Raw genomic sequence first — 20639 nt, 5'->3', positions numbered from 1 at the left:
GACAACCCTATCTCTCTCTCTCTTTTTTTTTTTTTCCAAGACAGAGTCTTGCTCTGTTGTCCAGGCTGGAGAGCAATGGTGCCATCTCAGCTCACTGCAACCTCTGCTTCCCAAGTTCAAGTGACTGATTCTCCCTGCCTCAGCCTGCTGAGTAACTGCGATTACAGGTACCTGCCACCACACTGGTTAATTTTTTGTATTTTTAGTAGAGATAGGGTTTTACCATGTTGGCCAGGCTGGTCTCAAACTCTTGACCTCAGGTGATCCTCCTGCCTCAGCCTCTCAAAGTGCTGGGACTACAGGCATGCCCCATCTCCCCCAGCCAGCAACACTATTTCAATTTTTCCATCCCACCACTTAAAGGATACTGTGACTATACATAAGATTAAAGAATAAAAGCAGCTTAACATAAATAAGCCTCTAGGGTTGCCGCAGGCCATTGATCTTCTCTCCAAAGCCAGTGCATCATCCCAACAAACAAGCATATTTAACAAGGCCAAGGAGAAGGGCTCTAGGGTTCCTTCCTCCCTGGTGCTGCTGCTTCCCCTCCCCAGCAGCACCTCGTGGCATCGCTGTTTTCTCCAGAGTACATAAAAGGGCTCTCTAGGGAGGCATTTCGACTGTGGGCAATTTCCTCTTCCCAGAGCACGATCACTAACACAAATAGAAACTAGGGAAGGGAAAGGGTATTAAGTTCTCCTAAGAAGGTTGGCTTTCCAGAGATGATGGCAACAAAAACAGTTTCTTGGTAATATCCCTTGTAATAAACTGGTAAACATTAAAGAAAACAAAAAAAGAATACTTTTTCTCTAAGACCTGGACTATTTTAGTAGCCTGTTATAGCCCTTACCTTCCATTCTTATAAGCTATGCTTCAACTTAATTCAACATACCTTTGAGTGCCTGTTACATGCTAAGGCCTTGTGGTAAGAAGCCCAGTTACAGAAAAAAGTAAGACACGAACCTTACTCTCAAGTGTAATCATGTGTGTTTGTGTTCAGGATGTAACATGCAGGTAATAATAACAAACAAGAGGATATCTAAGCTGTGATTTGAAAGATAAATGGTAAGGAAATGGGACCAAAAGGTATGGGTAAGAGAGAGAAGACATTCTCAGATAGGGAGAACACCTATCTAGTAAGATACTTAAGGAACTGCAAGTAGTTTGATAAAACTGAAATATAAAAAACAAAGGGAGGGAATCAGTGTTGGGAGAGAGGCAGGAGCCAGATCATGAAGGGCCTTTTATAACAGGGGGTAATGGGATTTCATCCTGCAGATGAAGATAAACCAGTAGTTTCATAAAGGTATATTTTCTGGGTCACTACATTATCCAGGCTAAAACTGTGAGCATCTTCCATAACAAGATTAATCTTTGTCCGTAAATCAATTTTAGGCCCAGATTTATCTTTTTTTGTACAAGCCACAGTAAGAACTTCAGAGGAAGAAGAGTTTTTCTGTGTCGTATAAAAGAACATTTCTTGGCCAGGCGCCGTGGCTCACGCCTATAATCCCAGCACTTTGGGAGGCCGAGGCAAGCTGATCACTTGAGGTCAGAAGTTCGAGACTATCCTAGCCAATATGATGGAATTTGTCTCCACTAAAAATACAAAAATTAGCCAGGCATGGTGATGCACACCTGTAACCTCAGCTACTCAGAACCTGGGAGGTAGAGGTTGCAGTGAATGGAGATCCATGTCACTGCTCTCCAGCCTGGGTGACAGAGTGAGACTCTATCTCAAAAATAAAATCAATTATGGAAAAACTAGGTTCTTCTGGCTGGGCGTGATGGCTCATGCCTATAATCCCAGCACTCTGGGAGGCTGAGGCAAGTGGATCACTTGAGGTCAGGAGTTCAAGACCAGCCTGGCCAACATGGTGAAACCTCTATTAAAAAATATAAAAAATTAGCTGGGTGTGGTGGTGGGCACCCATAATCTCAGCTACTCAGGTGGCCGAGACAGGAGAATTGCTTGAACCCAGGAGGCAGAGGTTGCAGTGAGCTAAGATCGTGCCACTGCATGCATTCCAGCCTGGATGATAGACCCAGATTTCATCTCAAAAAAAAAAGAAAAAGAAAAAGAAAAAACAGATTCTTTCAAACAGAAAAACTTAATAGATCACTCCAAAGAACTAGAGTTGGTCCCTCTGAGGTAACTGAGTAATTAATATTAATGTTCTCTTAGGGGTTTATCAAACATAAAACGATATGGATAAGTGTTTCTGCTTTCCTTTCAGCCCTCAACACAAAATTCCTAAATAAAAGGAATATGAATCTCAGACTGATGAGTTTTGTATGTAATGAGGTCATCTCATACTTGTCATTTTAGAGAGGTAACCTAGACGTCAAGCAGTAAAACAAACTTTGCAACTATGTGGATGGACAAGATGTAACTGAAGATAAAGTACTTTTGAGATGGTATAGGTAAGGAATGGAAGAAAAATAAGGGAGGATTCCTACGCATTCGTTTAGTCCTGTAATGTCTACTCATGCAGGTCAAAAAACTCACAAGCAGATATAACAGTGTAGAAGTCCGATAAGAAAAAAAATCTAAAACATTTTTCTTTTTTTTTGGGGGAGGGGGCGGCGGCGGGGATAGGGTCTCAACTTTGTCACCCAAGCTGGTGTGCAGTGGCACAACCATGGCTCACTGCAGCCTCAACGTCCCAGGCTCAAGCAAGCCTCCCGAACAGCTGGGACTACAGGTTTGCATCACCATGTCCAGGTAATTTTTTTTTCTTTTTAAAATAGAGACAAGGGGCCGGGCACGGTGGCTCACGCCTGTAATCCCAGCACTTTGGGAGGCTGAGGCGGGGTGGATCACTAGGTTAAGAGATCGAGACCATCCTGGTCAACAAGGTGAAACCCTGTCTCTACTAAAAATACAAAAATTAGCTGGGCATGGTGGTGCACGCCTGTAGTCCCAGCTACTCGGGAGGCTGAGGCAGGAGAACTGCTTGAACCCAGGAGGCGGAGATTGCAGTGAGCCGAGATCGTGCCATTGCACTTCAGTCTGGGTAACAACAGCGAAACTCCATCTCAAAAAAAAAAAAAAAAAAAAAAAAAAGAGACAAGTTCTCACTATATTGTCCAGGCTGACCTCAAACTCCTGGGCTCAAGCGACCCTCCCACCTCAGCCTCCCAAAGTGTTGGGATTATAGGTGTGAGCCATTTTGCCAAGCCTAAAATATTTTTCAGCAATGATAATCAGCATGAGAACTTTCCAACTTAGCAAAAACAACTGCAAATACAGTGAACCCTGGATATTCACATGTGAATTATTCAGTTTGAAGACTATGATAGCCTATTATTCTTTCTACCTACTGTAGGCTCACGGTTTATTTTTTCTTAATGATTTTTTTTTTTTTTAGACAGGGTCTTGCTCTGTTGTCCAGCCTGGGGTGCAGTGGCATGAACACAGTTCACTGCAGCCTCAACCTCCTGGGCTCAACCAGTCCTCCTGCCTCAGCCTCCTCAGTAGCTGCGACTATAGACATGGGCCACAACACCTAGCTAATTATTTAAAAAAATTTTTTTAGAGATGGGGTCTTGCTATGTTGCCCAGGCTGGTCTCAAACTCCTGGGCTCAAGCAATCCTGCTACCTCAGCCTCTCAAAGTGCTGGGATTACTGGCATGAGCCACTGCACCCAACTATCATATTTATTTTTTCTTATTTTTATTTTTAAATTAAAATTTTCTATTTATTTGAATAGAAACAGGGCCTCACTATGTTGCCCAGGCTGGTCTCAAACTCCTGGCCTCAAATGATCCTCCTGCCTCACCTGGTCTATTTTTTCTTATTTCAAAGGCAAATTTACTAGTGAAAGTTTAGATAAGTAATAATTATTATTTTTTCTTTTTTTTTGCCACAAGAACAGCACGAAAAGACAAATAATAATTGAAGAAGAAAATAAAAAAAACAGCCTTGCCAAAAAAAAAAAAAGTTTGTAAACCTGAATCTGATTAAGCCTCCTACCAATTTACAGGCAATATAGAGCACAGGGGCATCTGCTAAGTGATAAGGAAGTAGTCAGCAAAAGGTAGTCTGTAAGACAAAAGGGTATTTTCAACACAATAGAGCAATCAGTCAGAATACAGAGACATCATATAGATCCCAACCCAGACTGTCTTAAATAAAAAAAAGGAGCAGGGAGTAGTGGCTCACACCTGAATCCCAACACCTGGGGAGGCTAAGGCAGCAATCATTTCAGCCCAGGAGCTGGAGACCAGGTTTTGTGAAACCCTGGCTCCACAAAAAATACAGAAATTAGTTGGAGGTGGTGGTAGGTGCCTGTCATCCTAGCTACTCAGGAGGCTGAGGTGGGAAGATACCTTAAGTCTGGGAAATTAAGGTTGCAGTGAGCCCGTTATTGTGCCAGTGTACTCAAGCCTGGGTGACAGAGCAAGACTCTATCTCAAAAAAACAAAAAAGCAAAACAAAAAACCCACCTAAACACTAACAAATTGGTGTGTGGGGAAGAAAAGTTAAAGAAAAAAAACACAACACAACCACAACAGGCTAGGTATGGTAGCTAAAGCCTGTAATCCCAACACTTAGGGAGGCTGAGGCAGGAGGATCACTTGAGGCCAAGAGTTTGAGACCAGCCTGGGCAACACAGCAAGACTTCATCTCTACTAAAAATAAAAACATTAGCCAGGTGTGGTGGTGCAGGCTTGTAGTCCCAGCTACTTGGGAAGCTGAGGTGGGAGGATTGGTAGAGCCAGAAGATTGAGGCTACAGTAAGCTCTGATTGTGCTACTGCACTACAGCTTGGGAAATAGAGCAAGACCCTGTCTCAAAAAGAAAAAAAAGGTATTTATGACATTTATAAGAAAACTGGAAATGTGAACACTGACTAGAATCATTAATTTTTTGCATTCACAAAAATTAATAATGATGGTAGACGCCTCTTTTTTTTTTTTGAGTCAGAGACTTGCTCTGTCACCCAGACTGGAATGCAATGGCACCATCTCGGCTCACTGCAACCTCCAACTCCTGAGTTCAAGGAATTCTCCTGCCTCAGCCTTCCAAGTAGCTGGGATTACAGGCGCCCGCCATCACACCCAACTAATTTTTGTATTTTTACTAGATGAGGTTTCACCATTTTGGCCAGGCTGGTCTCGAACTCCTGACCTTGTGATCCACCCACCTCGGCCTCCCAAAGTGCTGGGATTACAGGCTTGAGCCACTGCACCTGGCAGTAGATGTTTCTTAAAGTATATTTTTCAGAAAAATATGCTGACTAGATTAAATGATATGACACATCAAGAATTTGTCTCAAAACAGTAAGGAAGAGGTAGAAAAGAACTGGGGCATGAAAGACACAAAATTGGCCGTGAATTAAAAAAGATAATATTATGTGCATGGTGGTACATAATATTATTCTGTCTACTTACACATGTTTTAAGCTTTTCATAATAAAATACTTTAAGAATGATCCATTATCCACATATGTACTCTAAAAAATGTGAAGAGAAGCTATTCTCTTCATTTAAAAATTCACATATAAAAACACTATGGTTTTAAAATTTTTCACATAATACATAGACAATTAGCCTGGTGTGGTGGTACACTCCTATGGTCCCAGCCATGAGGTGGAATCACCATTTGAGCCCAGGAGTTCCAGGGTACAGTGAGCCATGATCAACTGCAATCCAGCCTGGGTGACAGTGAAATCTTGTCTCAAAAAACAAAACAAAAAAAACAATGAATGGGCCGGGTGCAGTGGCTCATGCCTGTAATTCCAGCACTTTGGGAGGCCAAACAAGCAGATTACTTGAAGTCAGGAGCTCAAGACCAGTCTGGCCAACATGGTGAAACCCCATCTAAAAAAAATACAAAAATTAGCTAGGCGTGGTGGTGGGTGCCTGTAATCCCAGCTACTTGGGAGGCTGAGGTAGGAGAATCGCTTGAATCCAGGAGGTGAAGATAGCAGTGAGTAGAGATCATGCCACGCCACTCCAACCTGGGCAACAGAGCAAGACTCCATCTCTTTTTTTCTTTTTTTTAAGATGGGGTTTCACCATGATGGCCAGGCTGGTCTTGAACTCCTGACTTAGCACCTGAGCCTCCCAAAGTGCTAGGATTACAGGCGTGAGCTACTGTGCCCGGCCAGCAAGACTCCATCTCAATACATAAATAAATGAATAAATAAATAAACAAACTAAAAAGTTTCCAACTTCTTTTTTTGAGACGGAGTGTTGGTATTAACTTTTTAAAAAAAAAATAGCTTTATTTCTTGTGCAAGGTGGCTCACATCTGCACTTTGGGAGGCTGAGGCAGGTGGATTACTTGAGGTTAAGAGTTCAAGACCACCCTGGCCAACTTGTGAAACTCTCTATTAAATATACAAAAATTAGTTGGGCATGGTGGTGCACACCTGTAGTCCCAGCTACTCAGGAGGCTAAGGCAGGCGAATTGCTTGAACTTGGGAGGCAGAGGTTGCAGTGAGCTGAGATGGTGCCACTGCACTCTAGCCTGGGCCACAGAACAAGACTCTGCCTTCAAAAAAAAAGAAAGAAAGAAAAAGAAAATTGCTTTATTGAGAAAATGGTTTACATACCATAAAATTCCCTTTTAAATCATCCAATTCATCTGCCAGCAGCAAAGATGAAAAAGAAAAATTGTCCAATTCAATGGTTTTTAGTATATTCACAGAGCTGTACAACTAACACTATTATCTAATTTCAGAACATTTTCATCACTCCAAAAGAAACCCATACCCATTAGCATTCATTCTCCATTTCCCACAGCCCTAGAAAAGATATTAACTTCTTAAGTGGCTTAAAATATGTTACCAAACTACTTGCTAGAAAGGCTGTGCAATTTATGCTACTACCAGCCATATGCCCATTTTTCCATATTTTCCCAGTATTAAATATAACCATTAAAAATACTTAAGGCTAGGCGTGGTGGCTCACACCTGTAATTCGAGCACTTTGGGAGGCCAAGGTGGGTGGATTGCTGGAGCACAGGAGTTCAAGACCAGCTTGGGCAACATGGTGAAACCCTATCTCTACGAAAAATACAAAAAAAAATTAGCCAGGTGTGGTGACACATCTGTAGTCCCCACTACCTGAGAGGCTGAGGTGGGAAGATGGCTTGAGCCCAGGAGGTTGCAGTGAGCCATGATCATGCCACTGCTCTCAAACCTGGGCGACAGTGAGACCCTGTCTCAAAAGAAAAAAAAAAAGAAAAAACCCACAAAACCGTAAGATAGAAATTAGTAAATAATTGCCATTTACATATATTTAAATTCTTTTATTATTTGTGAGAGTGAAATTTTATATATCCATTGATTTTTTTTTTCCTTTTGTGAACTGTCCCTCTACTTTGTCAGGGGCTAAAATCCAATTAAATTATCAATCTAAATAAACTATCCCTAGAATAGCAACTGGTGTCCAGAAACATCGTGAGAAATTCCAGAACCAAACATAATCTTTTGTAGTTAACTATACCACGGAGACTCACTACTAGTATCAGTAAATTAAATTTTGCTATAATCATAAAATAATGAGCACATGTCTCTTTTCAATCAAAAGACACGATTTCTAGGTTCCTTTGTTATTAAAGTAAGCTTGTCTCAAGGGCACTTGAAAACAAAGCAACCCATTCTACAGGGACAGAAAGCTTGTAACTGTACAGCACTTATGACTGCCTGGTTAATGAGCCCAAGTCATCAGTAAATTCAAAGGAAAAATTAACCTAACCTATACCATGTAGTGATAGCTGCTGCTTGCCAAACCAAACCAAACCAAACCAAACAAGAAATGAAACCACCTAGCTGCTGACAGTGGAGAGAAAGTACTCAACCTTACAATTAGAGCAGATAAAAACTAAAGGCATCCTTGGGTGTCTTCTTGGCTAACAAAGATAAGAACCCTGCAAAGACTATCATCAGGAACATTTGCTCAACAGATTTCATTTGAAATCTGATGTGTAGATTTTTTTTTTTAACAGAACAAATATCTCTACTTAAATGGGTCCCCTCTTCCATTTCTTGTTCCTATTATTATTTACTCAAATCCTAACCTTCTAAATCAGAATTGCTATATATACCTTTAATCACTTCTTAGGCCATTTTTTTTTTTTTTTAATTTGGGAAGAAGGCAGGAAGGGAGGGAAGAAGGAAGGGAGGGAGGAAGGAAGGGAGGGAGGAAGGAAGGGATGAAGGAAAGAAGGAAGGGAGGAAGGGGGGAGGGGGGAGGGAGGGAGGGAAGGGAAGGAAGAAAATCAAGCAATGAGAGAGACATTGCCGACCTGGATCTAGAGGTTTACAAGTTGATTTCTTTTTTTTTTTTCTTTTTTTTTAGAGAAGGAAAGAAAAAAAAATGAGTAAAGGAGAGGAAGAGAAAGAGGGAGGGTGAACGGAAATATTGCTTTATTCTGAAATTCTTAGGCCATTTTTAAAAAGAAATTTTTTTGGAGAAGGAAGGAGATAATTTTTACATTTCATTTGTGAAATAATAAATTCTATAATAACCTCCTAGAAATACAGCATGGTTGACTGAGACCAGTGACTGTAAAAACAGATCCCAACAGAGATCTCTACAGGGACTCAGCAAGTGAACTGCTCTAAAACAATATTACTAATTCAAAGAGTACCTAGATTCACAGATTGTTTTTTCTTTTTTTCTTTTGTTTTGAGACGGAGACTGGTTTTGTCGCCTAGGGTGGAGTGCAGTGGCATGATCTCAGCTCACCACAACCACCGTCTCCCAGGTTCAAGCGATTCTCCTGTCTAGCCTCCCAAGTAGTTGGAATTACAGGCATGCCCAGCTTATTTTTGTATTTTTAGTAGAGATGGAGTTTTGCCATGTTGGTCAGGCTGGTCTTGAACCACTGACCTCATGATCCGCCTGCCTCAGCCTCCCAAAGTATTGGGATTACAAGTATGAGCCAGTGTGCCCAGCCTCACAGATCGTTAAAACCCAGAATGCAGTCAAGGTGCAGTGGGTCATGCCTGTAATCCTAGCACTTTAGGATGCCAAGTTTGGAGGACTGTTAGAACTGAGGAGTCTGAGACCAGCCTGGGCACCATAGTGAGACTCTGCCTCTACAAAAATTTTTTTGACCGGACAAGATGGCTCACGCTTGTAATCCCAGCACTTTGGGAGGCCAAGGCGGGTGGACCACGAGGTCAGGAGTTCAAGACCAGCCGGGCCAAGATGGTGAAACCCGTCTCTACTAAAAATACAAAAATTAGCCGGGCACGGTGTCAGGAGCCTGTAATTCCAGCTACTCGGGAGGCTGAGGCGAGGGAATCACTTGAACCAGAGTGGTAGAGGTGGCAGTGAGCCAAGATCAAACCACTGCACTCTAGCCTGGGTAACAGAGTAAGACTGTCTTAAAAAAAAAAAAAAAAAGTTTTTTTTTAAATAGGCTGGGCCCAGTGGCATGTGTCTCTAGTCCCAGCTACTAGGATGACTGAGGCAGGTGCACTGCTGGAGCCCAGGAGGTAGAGGCTGCAGTGAGCTATGATTGTGCCACTGCACCCCAGCCTGGGCAACAGAGTGAGACCTGACCCCACCATACACACCACCACCTCCGCCCTGCAAAGAAAAAAACAACTGGAAAAGGGCTCAGCAGTTATATATCCCTCCTTGAACTACATGCTCTTCATCTTAGGTGGGAGAGGGAGCTTGGAGTTCACACATTTCCAGGGTTCATTTACCCTCCTCTGATCTCAGAGTAGGAGTCAAACCAAAAAGTTACCCAAACCTGTTCTTTTCTGATACTGTCCGGATACATGCTTGCTGACTTTCATATTCTTCCCCCAAATCACTCATTTACAGACGAGACTGAAGCTAATGAAAACAGAAGCGATTAGAAAGAATGGCCTGACATTTCTATTATTGTCCTAGAGATAACAGATTAGTGACAGGAAGTAATCTAGGCTGGAAGATCTCTGATATGGCCACCATAAATTCTCTGACATCTGGAAAAAAAAAAGTCTGAAAACCCTGAAATACTATAGTGACAAGATACCTACAACTATCTCCATTTTTTTTAAATATGTAAGAGGGCATATTCAGAGGTACAGCAAAATATGACAGGATACAAAATACTGAAAATTAAGAGCTACCTACCTGAATTCTGATGGGTTTTTTTTTGTACTCCTATCCAATCTTCTAATACCTCAAAATGCATAAAAATCTCAATTAATAATACGCCATTTCTGTGCCATCATTCAATACAAATCATGAAAGAGTAACTATTTCAGATTTGATTTTTCTGACTTGAGCTAATGATCCTCCTCCCTTTCCTAAATATTTACAATGTTTGAGAACTGAACAGTCACTCTTCGACATTCCTAAGCGAAATGTTAACACTCACACTCAGTATGACACTATAAAATGTGAAGTCCAAATTTCATTTTAAATCTCTAATTACCAACCAAGGAAGCTCATTTCCCCAAACAATTTTGTGAATGCCAGTGCCAGACTATCCAAGTTTCTGGAGACTTAACACTATCGGTACCTTTCATAGGCAGAAGTGCTCTCTAGAAATGGCGCACCCAACTGTTATTTCAGTCTCAAGAATCACATCCTTGGCCGGGAGCAGTGGCTCATGCCTGCAATCAGAGCACTTTGGGAGACTGAGGCAGATGGATCACCTGAGGTCAGTAGTTCAAGACCAATCTGGTCAACATGGTGAAACACCATCTCTACTAAAACTACAAAAATTAGCCTGACCTGATGGTGGGTGCCTGTAATCCCAGCTACTCAGGAGGCTGAGGTGGGAGAATCACTTGAACCTGGGAGGCAGAAGTTGCAGTGAGCCCAGATTGTTCCATTGCACTCCGGCCTGTGCGACAGAGCGAGACTCTGTCTCAAAAAAGAAAAAAAGTCACATCCTCATTTTGTTGTCTCTCTCCCATACCTACTTAAAGTGTGACAAAACTGTAATAAGAGTAACTGTGTTCTGGATACACAGCAGGCAAGTTACTAGAAAATGCCAGAGATAAAGACCAATCACAGCAATGCTTTAAGAGACCCAGAGTACAAAAGGGGTTCTGAGTGAGCCTCTAAACATAGCATGTTAACAAGCTTAAGTATATACTGGTAGGGGCCAGCAAATTAAAGCTAGCTGTAACACCTAAAGATATGTCCCAGTCACAGGGGCTCCTTATGTGCAGACCTCAACCTCACATTCTGCTTCAGAAACCTCTCTCAGACAAGTGGCAGATGAAAGGTCCCCTCCTCAAAAAGAACAACATACACGCTACCAATTCATTTGCATTAATAAATCTTTGGTTTAAAATCCATTTAAGGCCCGGTACAGTGCAGTGGTTTATACGTGCAATCCCAGCACATTGGGAGGCCGAGGCAGGTAGATCACCTGAGGTCAGAAGCTCAAGACCAGACCGGCCAACAAGGTGAAACCCTGTTTCTACTAAAAATACAAAAATTAGCCAGGCATGATGGCGGGTGCCTGTAAACCCAGCTACTAAGGAGGCTGAGGTGGGAGAATGGCTCGAATCTGGGAGGCAGAAGTTGCATGAGCCAAGATTGAGCCATTGCACTCCAGCCTGGGCAACAGAGCGAGTTCTTGTCTTTTTTTAAAAAAAGTCATATCCTCATTTTGTTGTCTCTCTCCCACACCTTCTTAAAGTATGAGGAGCTCAGGAGTTCCAGATGGCCTGGGCAACCTGGTGAAACCCTGTCTCTACAAAAAATGCAAAAATCAGCCAGGCATTGGTGGCTTTCGCCTGTAGTCCCAGCTACTCGGGAGGCTGAGGTGAGAAGATCGCTTGAGCCTGGGAAGTGGAGGCTGCTATGAGCTGAGATCACACCACTGCACTCCAGCCCGGATGACAGTGAGACCCTGTCTCAAAAATAAAAAAATAACAATTAAAAAATAAAAAATAGGCTGGGCCCAGTGGCTCACACCTGTAATCCCAGCACTTTGGGAGGCTGAGGTGGGCAAATCATCTGAGGTCGGGAGTTCGAGACCAGACTGACCAACACGGAGAAACCCCGTCTCTACTAAAAATACAAAATTAGCTGGGCGTGGTGGCACACACCTGTAATCTCAGCTACTCGGAAGGCTGGGGCGGGAGAATTGTTTGAACCTGAGAGGTGGAGGTTGCAGTGAGCCAAGATCCCACCATTGCACTCCAGCCTGGGCAACAAGAGTGAAACTCTGTCTTAAAAAAATAAAATAAAATCCATTTATACCCTGATAAAGTGTTTTTTTTTCATCAGGCAGTCATACTTTGATACAAACTGGTTTAATGAGGACCAGCCTGCTTGCTAGGGGTACCAAAACCACTCTGGGAAACGTTTTGACTGGATAAACACTCTTCGGTGAGGGCTATAGTGAAGGATTTCTGACAGAGAGCAATGGGAATCAGTACCTAGGGGTCAAGGAAGAAGCACTTGGCTGGACACGGTGGCTATATTGCCTATAATCCCAGGACTTTGGGAGGCCAAGGCAGGAGGATCACCAGAGCCTAGGAGTTCGAGACCAGCCTGGGCAATAGTGAGACCCCGTCTCTACAGAAAATTTTAAAAATTAGCCATGCATGGAGGTGTGCACCTGTGGTCCCAAATACTGCGGACGCTGAGGTGGGAGGATTGTTTGAGCCCAGGAAGTGGAGGTTGTAATGAGCTGAGATCATACCACTACACTCCAGCCTGGGTGACAGAGCAAGATCTTGTCTCAAAAAAAAAAAAGAGGAAAAAAGCGCTACCAAAAATAAATGAAGAATATAGTAGCCAAAGTTTACCATAAAGTTTGCTAAAGACTCTGGAAGCCACAAATGCCAGAGACTACTGTGACACCTTTAACTGGGTGTCTTTCAAACTGGGAGAGGATTAGCTTAATAGCTGAACACTGACTTTGGGTCAATGAACTTGGAATTATTTGCTCTGCTTCAGCTTACTGAAAATCTTTCAAAGGATAATAAATATTTTTATTTTAAAACCACTAATTTTAAGGGGAAACCTATTTTTAACCAAACACATTTAAAAAACACATATATTTTGTTGTTTCAGGCTTACCCAGAATAGTCCTAATCCTTTCAGCTGCAGAAGGCCCCCTATAATTCAGTCCCCCCTATAATTCAAAACCTCCCCCATTTTGAATGAATCCAAAACTATGAATGGTAGATCCTATGAAGTCCTAGGTATACTTTAGGTGATGAACAACTGAAGGCAGCAGCAGTTCCATGTTCAAGAGCATGACACACACATATAAAGCATATTTATAGTGCCACTTTTCCAGCTCAGGAAAACACACACTATTAGACATCCTCAATTTCCTTGCCTATAAACCATGCCTCTAATTCTTTGGAACAGGGAGTTACAATCACAGGTGGCTTTGAAACGGGTGAAATCTCCATCATCATTTCCTAACTGTTCTTTAAAAGCTTGTAATTTTCTTTTAAGTTTCAGCTTTAGGGGCTCACACTGACTCTCAGACTTCATAAACTTCCTTCCTGGATATATAACATGCTAATTCATGCGAACCGCTCAAAATTGTTTTAAAATCACATCTATGGATACCTTTGCAAGACCTCACGCCTGTACTCCCCACAATAACTAGTAAAACCTCTGAAACAATCTACAACTTGCACTTGAGCAGACAAGAGAAAGGAAGTGATGGCTTTAAAGGGTCGCAGCTTTCCTGGGCTCCAAAGAGGCGCCCTCGTTCACTCCTGAGAGGCTCAAGAAGTTACCAGAAGCTCCCGCCAGAAGTGCGGGGCGGGGGGTGCGGACGTAGGTAAAGCAGAGAAGATAGGTGGACCGCCCTGGGAAGAACTGGGGTGCCGAAGCCTACAGGCGGGATGGAGTGGTAGGAGGTGAGGCAAAATTAAGCAGATACAGGAAGGAGCCAGTGGAGCGAAGAAAACAGGGCAGGCGTGAAGTAGAGCCCTAGAGGAATCGACGAATTCGGGACTCTGAGGGTTTCCGAGGGTCCAGTTCTCTCACCAGAAAGCCGCGTTCAGCCCCAGGCACCACAGAGCGCTCCTGGCTGGTCGCTCCCACACCAGGGCTGCCTGCACTCGACTCAGCAGAGGCTCGTAAGGCCCCAGCACCTCCACCAGGGCCCGCTGCGCCGCCTCAACCTGCTGGTCCCGCTTCCAGGAGCCTGACACATCTCGGCGGCCCCTGAAAGTCGACCCCGAAGCCGGGCCTGGGGTAGTAGCCACCCCCTCAGCCTCCGCCATCTCCCCCTGGCAGCCACAACATCCGGGTCTGTGGCCCGACAGTCACAATAACAGCAACTGCGCAGATGCGCGATTGGACTAGGGAGGTCTCTTCGCACCACAAAGCGCTTCCGCGCAGGCCCAAGTACGCGTCCACCCAGAGAGGAGGACGCTGCGTCAAAGTACAACGCCCGCGCGGAGGCGCCTTGCCCGAAGATGCGCACGCGCAATATGGATGAATGAAGGCCAATGCTTAAGGACGTGCCATTCACTGCCAGAACTCGGTTCTCATTGGAGCGGAGGAAGTCTGTGGGTGGAGCTGGTTGTTTGGCGCCTGCGTCTTGCGGCGAGCGGGCTGGCGTGCGGCGGTAGCTGCTGCAACGCCCGTGCCTGAGGAGCGATGCCGAGGGAAATCATCACCCTACAGTTGGGCCAGTGCGGCAATCAGAGTGAGCGAAACTCCGGCCCTTCAGCTAGCCCGGTTCCTTAGGGTTAATGGGATCTCGCTGTGGGATCCTGGACTCCATCTGTCCTTGCCAGAATTGTAGTTCTCTGAAAGGCGAGACATCCCTGATCCAATGTCCACTTGCCTTAACCCCGAGGGGCCCTCCCCTGCCCAGTCCCTGGCGTACAGTCCTTTCCTCAGACACGGGAGAGTCCTGCGGCTTGACTTCTTATCCCAGGACGCAGGCGCCTAGTCCCCCAGCTCGTGATTGGAACCTGCCCGGACCTAGATATCTTCTTTCTCCCCCACCCACCCCTTTCCCCCAGTTGGGTTCGAGTTCTGGAAACAGCTGTGCGCCGAGCATGGTATCAGCCCTGAGGGCATCGTGGAGGAGTTCGCCACCGAGGGCACTGACCGCAAGGACGTCTTTTTCTACCAGGTGCCCCCAGCAACTTGGCCAGGGGCGGCAGTGGCCCAAAGGGCCGGAAGGGAAGGGAGTGGCCTGGTACTGGAAGGGGAGCCCCACTGGGCAAAGGGGCCAGGCGGCTGGCTTGAGGAGGGAGGGCCCAGGGAGCCAGAGTTGGGAGGACTTAGGACTTGGGCCGCCCTGGCTGATTGGTCTTCCTCCTGGACTCTCCTTGACAGGCAGATGATGAGCACTACATCCCCCGGGCCGTGCTGCTGGACCTGGAGCCCCGGGTGATCCACTCCATCCTCAACTCCCCCTACGCCAAGCTCTACAACCCAGAGAACATCTACCTGTCGGAGCATGGAGGAGGAGCTGGCAACAACTGGGCCAGTGGATTCTCCCAGGTTGTTTCCTGTTCCCTGGCAGGGCCCACAACTCCCTGTGTAGGGACAAGCCCTATGATGTCTCCAAGAGAAAGGAACCAGATCAGGGATATATGAATGCTGGAGGGAGAGACCTGGCTGCAGGAAGCGGACTATGTAATATTGTTAAGTGTCTGTACTAGCTAATGCAGTGTGCCAGGCCATTCTAAGTACTTTACATATATTAATTTTTTAAAATCTTCCAACAACCCTAGAAGTAAGTACTACAGGTCCACAGTCCCTTATCTGCTTTTCCAGGATCCAAAAAGCCATGAAACCAAAGGACATTTCCTAACTAGTTTAGCAGGAAAAACAAATCTCAATGAAGACAGGCTGTTTTATAGTTTCTATCCAACTTATTATCTTCACTGATGATTTTTATTATAGAAATACTAATATGTTTGATTAATGTACTTCTGACTCCCACTGGAATTTTATTTAACCTATATTATATATACCATAATACCTTTCTAAAATCTGAAATATTTTGAATTCCAAAACATAACTGCCTCAACACTGTTAGATAAGGGTATATGGATCTGTATTATTACCTTCATTGTACAGATGAGGAAACTGAGGCATAGAGCAATTAAATAGGCTGCTCAGAGCTACACAGAAGGAGAGTCGATGGCCCAGGTATGGTGGCTCATGCCTGTAATCCCAGCACTTTGGGAGGCTGAGGCTGGTGGATCACCTGAGGTCAGGAGTTGAAGACCAGCCAGGCCAACATGATGAAACCCCATCTCTACTAAAAATACAAAAATTAGCTGGGCATGGTGACAAGTGCCTGTAATGCCAGCTACTCGGGAGGCTGAGGCAGGAGAATTGCTTGAACCCAGGAGACAGAGGTTGCTATGAGCTGAGATCACACCATTGCACTCCAGCCTGGGTGACAGAATGAGACTCCATCTCCAAAAAAAAAAAAAAAAAAATAGAGCTAACGTATGAACACAGGTAATCCGGGTTGTAGAGTGCTTTCTTGTAACCACTGCACCATACTGCCTCTCAGTGTAGATAAAAAGCAGGCAGCTATGCTCCATAAAAGGACTTCTGGTGCTATAAGGTAAGTCGAGGGTTGCTTTCCTGAAGTCAGAGTCCTTCCATGGTTCTGTCCCACTCTGACCCTCCCTATGTCTGTACAGGGAGAGAAGATCCACGAGGACATTTTTGACATCATAGACCGGGAAGCGGATGGTAGTGACAGTCTAGAGGTAAGTGTCCCAGGAATGCTGGTAGGAACTGACATAGGCAAGGCTTGGCAACACCCTCTAGAAGCGACCTATTAAGAACAAGACGCACTCATGTACCCTTTGCACTGGACAGAAGCTACCAGGCCTTGCTGGAAACAAGGCAGTCACCTAAGCTGTATGAGTGAGAGTACTGGAGGGAAAGGAAGGGCTCGGGAAAATGGGAGTCCTGAAAAATTGTGAGATGGGTCTAGTTTGAAATCCTGCCACTAGATTCCTGGACACTGACTGCCCCTTTCCCATGCAGGGCTTTGTGTTGTGTCACTCCATTGCTGGGGGGACAGGCTCTGGCCTGGGCTCCTACCTCTTAGAACGGCTGAATGACAGGTAAGTTTGTGTTTGGGGATTAGGAAGGGTCACCAACTTGGCTTCCTAAATGACTAGGGGACCCAGTAGGTATAACTCCCTGTTTGCTGGGGCAGGAAAGAGTTCTTCTATTCCCTCCTATAGAGAGGAAAAAGAAGTTACAGTGACTGAGATCCCCATCACACTCCCAGTAGTGGGAACTGGAGCCTAGAATCTGAGCCCTGGATCAAAGTCCAGGGAGTGTGGAGTTGGAAGCCCAGATTCTAAGATGTCTCTGCCCTTCCCCCTGTAGGGTTACAGACTTCCAAAAGTCAAGTCTCCCTTTACTGATCTGACCCCACCCCAGTTTCGACATCAAAATTTAGCTGCTTCTGGACAGTTGTTAGGGAGCACCATGTTCACCACACCTTCAATCTGTTGCCCTGATCCTTTCCCCAACCCCCACCAGGTATCCTAAGAAGCTGGTGCAGACATACTCAGTGTTTCCCAACCAGGACGAGATGAGCGACGTGGTGGTCCAGCCTTATAATTCACTCCTCACACTCAAGAGGCTAACGCAGAACGCAGACTGTGTGGTGAGTCCTGGATTCTGCCTCTCAACTCTTAACACCCCACACCCCTTCAGGTCTATTAAATCATTTTCATGTATTTTTAAAAATCCGTTTTAGCCAGGTGCAGTGGCTCACACCTATAACCCCAGAACTTTGGGAGGCCAAGGTTGTTGGATCGCTTGAATCTTGGAGTTCAAGACCAGTCTGGGCAACATGGTGAAATCCCTATCTACTAAAAATACAAAAATTAGTCAGGCTTGGTAGTATGTGCCTTAGCTACTTGGGGGGCTGAGGCAGAAGGATCACTTAAGCCTCAGAAGCAGAGGTTGCAGTGAGCTGAGATCGTGCCACTGACTGCACTCCAGCCTGGTGACAAAGTGAGACCCTGTCTCAAAAAAAAAAAAAAACTGTTTAAATAATTAAGAAGAAAAGAAAAATTAAAAAAACATCTTGAGGCCTCCTTTGCCCCTAGGTCAGTGTAAACTGCTTTCCAGTGGGTCTCTCTGGCCATGAGGCTCAAAGGAAATTAAGCTTCAGAGCCTAGGGTCAGGCAGAGTTCTTGTTTTTCCTATCCCGGTCAATCTGCTACCTTCTTCTGTCCCTGCAGGTGGTGCTGGACAACACAGCCCTGAACCGGATTGCCACAGACCGCCTGCACATCCAGAACCCGTCCTTCTCCCAGATCAACCAGCTGGTGGGCCCCCACTGCTGGACTCCTTTGGACTGGAAGCCCTCCTTTCTGGAGGGTCATCTGGGGAAGGGAGGTCCCACTCAGGCCGAGGCCTATGACATGGCACCCCTGTCCCCAGGTGTCCACCATCATGTCGGCCAGCACCACCACCCTGCGCTACCCTGGCTACATGAACAATGACCTCATCGGCCTCATCGCCTCACTTATCCCCACTCCGCGGCTCCACTTCCTCATGACCGGCTATACCCCGCTCACTACGGACCAGTCAGTAAGAGCAGCCTCAGTGTCCCAGGCCAGGCCAGCCCTGGGCCCAGCAGGCTCTGCCTTAGCCTTTCTCTCCTCTCCTCTGCCCCAGGAGCTGCCCTTTGCGTGCCCCGAGGCACTGCGCTCAGGGACTAGCACAGAGCAGGCCACCACTTTCTTGTAACTTGCCCTTTACCCTCCCTCTACCTTTAGCTTCTGCCAAAGAGAAGCCAAAGGGGGACTGTGTCCTGAGCCCTGGCTGGGTCCCCGTTTCACTGTCCATCAGGTGGCCAGCGTGAGGAAGACCACGGTCCTGGATGTCATGAGGCGGCTCCTGCAGCCCAAGAATGTGATGGTGTCCACAGGCCGAGACCGCCAGACCAACCACTGCTACATCGCCATCCTCAACATCATCCAGGGAGAGGTGGATCCCACCCAGGTAGGGGAGGCCCCTTCATCCCGCACCCTGGACCCACAGGGGTAGAGGAGAGGCCACCTCCACTGCTCCTGTGCCTACCCCAGGTCCACAAGAGCCTGCAGAGGATCCGGGAACGGAAATTGGCCAACTTCATCCCATGGGGCCCTGCCAGCATCCAGGTGGCCCTGTCGAGGAAGTCTCCTTACCTGCCCTCGGCCCACCGGGTCAGCGGGCTCATGATGGCCAACCACACCAGCATTTCCTCGGTGAGTCTCACAGTTTGCACCTTTTTTCCCTGAATCAGTCTCCTGATTATACCTTACCTCTTGGCATCTGCTGCCCCTGCTTTTAGCTTTTTTGCTGTGGGCATAGTCCAGCCTTGGTTCCCCAGCTTTCTGGGCCATATTATTCTTCAAAGTTTTTTGTAATCCCTGTTTTCTGCACACCCCAAGCTCTTTGAGAGAACCTGTCGCCAATATGACAAGCTGCGGAAGCGGGAGGCCTTCCTGGAGCAGTTCCGCAAGGAGGACATGTTCAAGGAAAACTTTGATGAGATGGACACATCCAGGGAGATTGTGCAGCAGCTCATTGATGAGTACCATGCAGCCACACGGCCAGACTACATCTCCTGGGGCACCCAGGAGCAGTGAGTCCCCCAGGACAGGGACCCTCATCTGCCTTACTGGTTGGCCCAGGCCCTGCCTGACTGACCACCTCCTCAGAGCACAGATCAGGGACCTCATGCATCTCTTTCTCATACACATGCATTCTCTGTTGGCCTGCGAACATATTACTTCTCCTCTTATAAGACTATTTATCTTTAATAAAGCACTGGATATAAATCAAGTCACTGGTCCCTTTGAAGCCTGTGGGTTCTAGAGACGATGGGGATGCCTGTTCTTCATCACTCTGACAGGGTCCTCGCCCACTTCCAGCATCTTAATTTCTGAACAAACAGCTTCCCCTAGATTTTTCTTCTGTCTAGTTTTGGAGAATGCTGGTGGGTTTAACCCACCTGAAATTTCTTTCCAGGGTAAAAAGGCCCACAGATAATACCTTGTTATCCATCTGACCCTTTCTGGGTCCCCGTTCCCTCCCATCCTCACTGAAAAATGTGAATATTCCACCAGCTTCACGTTTCCACATCAGAGTGTCTGGTTCATCACAACCTCAGGACTGAGGCCACCACCCTGCCACTAGGCTGTGAACAAGCAATGGAGTCCAACCCAATGCCTTTTAAGCTTCTAGCAAGCAGTCCAGGAGAGCCGCTGGTTTCAGGCAGTTAGAATTTAGAAGCATCAAGTCAACAGACCAAATCTAAAGCCTAGACTCTAAGCAGGGCCGTAAGAGGTTCCATAGCTAGGGCACCATAATTCTCTTCTCCAGTGGTCACCAGTAATTTAAATGGCCAGTGTCTTCTACTTCTGGTGGAAGATTGCAGGGAGGCAGTAAATACATAAGGGCCTCAGTCTTCAGGATTATTATTATTTTGAGACAGGGTCTCACTCTGTCACCCAGGCTGGAGTGCAGTGGCATAATCATGGCTCACTGCAGCCTCAACCTCCCTGGCTCAGGCAATCCTCCTGTCTCAGCCTCCTAAGTAGCTGGTACCACAGGTTTACACCACCTAAATCTTCAGGATAAAAATGGCAAAGCAGGTTCTCCCTAGAGCATGGAGGATTGTCAGGGCCCTATTAGGCTCTTGTACACCCAGATGTATCGTAGTGACAGCTAATATGCACACTTCTCACAT

At 45.8% G+C, this 20639-nt stretch overlaps 2 protein-coding genes across 5 annotated transcripts in view; one reads left to right on the top strand and one right to left on the bottom strand.

Annotated features, from left to right (window-relative positions):
- Positions 1-14236, bottom strand: part of RETREG3 (reticulophagy regulator family member 3) — a 29935-nt gene extending 15699 nt beyond the window's left edge. For 2 of the 4 annotated variants that reach the window (XM_078374452.1, XM_002747995.7), the window contains exon 1: positions 13937-14236. Coding sequence is in view for 1 of the 4 variants with exons in the window: in XM_002747995.7 (XP_002748041.1) it covers positions 13937-14175 (239 nt within the window). In the remaining 3 variants the exon portion in view is untranslated. Of the gene's footprint in view, positions 1-10090; positions 10140-13936 lie in introns of all 4 variants that reach the window. The other 2 variants (XM_078374450.1, XM_078374451.1) reach the window with 2 other exon arrangements.
- Positions 14237-14514: 278 nt separating this feature from the next.
- Positions 14515-19732, top strand: LOC100410082 (tubulin gamma-1 chain). The gene is made up of 11 exons (XM_078374453.1): positions 14515-14603; positions 14926-15038; positions 15245-15412; positions 16573-16641; positions 16925-17004; positions 17432-17558; positions 18142-18228; positions 18344-18493; positions 18755-18907; positions 18991-19152; positions 19339-19732. Exons 1-11 carry the CDS (start codon positions 14555-14557, stop codon positions 19534-19536), a joined length of 1356 nt encoding a protein of 451 aa, XP_078230579.1. The 5' UTR covers positions 14515-14554; the 3' UTR covers positions 19537-19732.
- Positions 19733-20639: the final 907 nt, after the last annotated feature.

The sequence above is a fragment of the Callithrix jacchus genome, chromosome 5 (assembly GCF_049354715.1).
Source record: "Callithrix jacchus isolate 240 chromosome 5, calJac240_pri, whole genome shotgun sequence".
In the NCBI taxonomy this organism is placed as follows: Eukaryota; Metazoa; Chordata; class Mammalia; order Primates; family Cebidae; genus Callithrix; species Callithrix jacchus.
The sequence above is the reverse complement of the archived record's forward strand: the minus strand, read 5'-3'. Positions and strand labels throughout refer to the sequence as shown.

Coding starts and splice junctions, on each gene's coding strand:
- LOC100410082 (XM_078374453.1), top strand. CDS start 14,555: ATGCCGAGGGAAATCATCACCCTACAGTTGGGCCAGTGCGGCAATCAG. Junction 14,604..14,925: donor GGGCCAGTGCGGCAATCAGA/GTGAGCGAAACT, acceptor CCTTTCCCCCAG/TTGGGTTCGAGTTCTGGAAA. Junction 19,153..19,338: donor ACCACACCAGCATTTCCTCG/GTGAGTCTCACA, acceptor GCACACCCCAAG/CTCTTTGAGAGAACCTGTCG.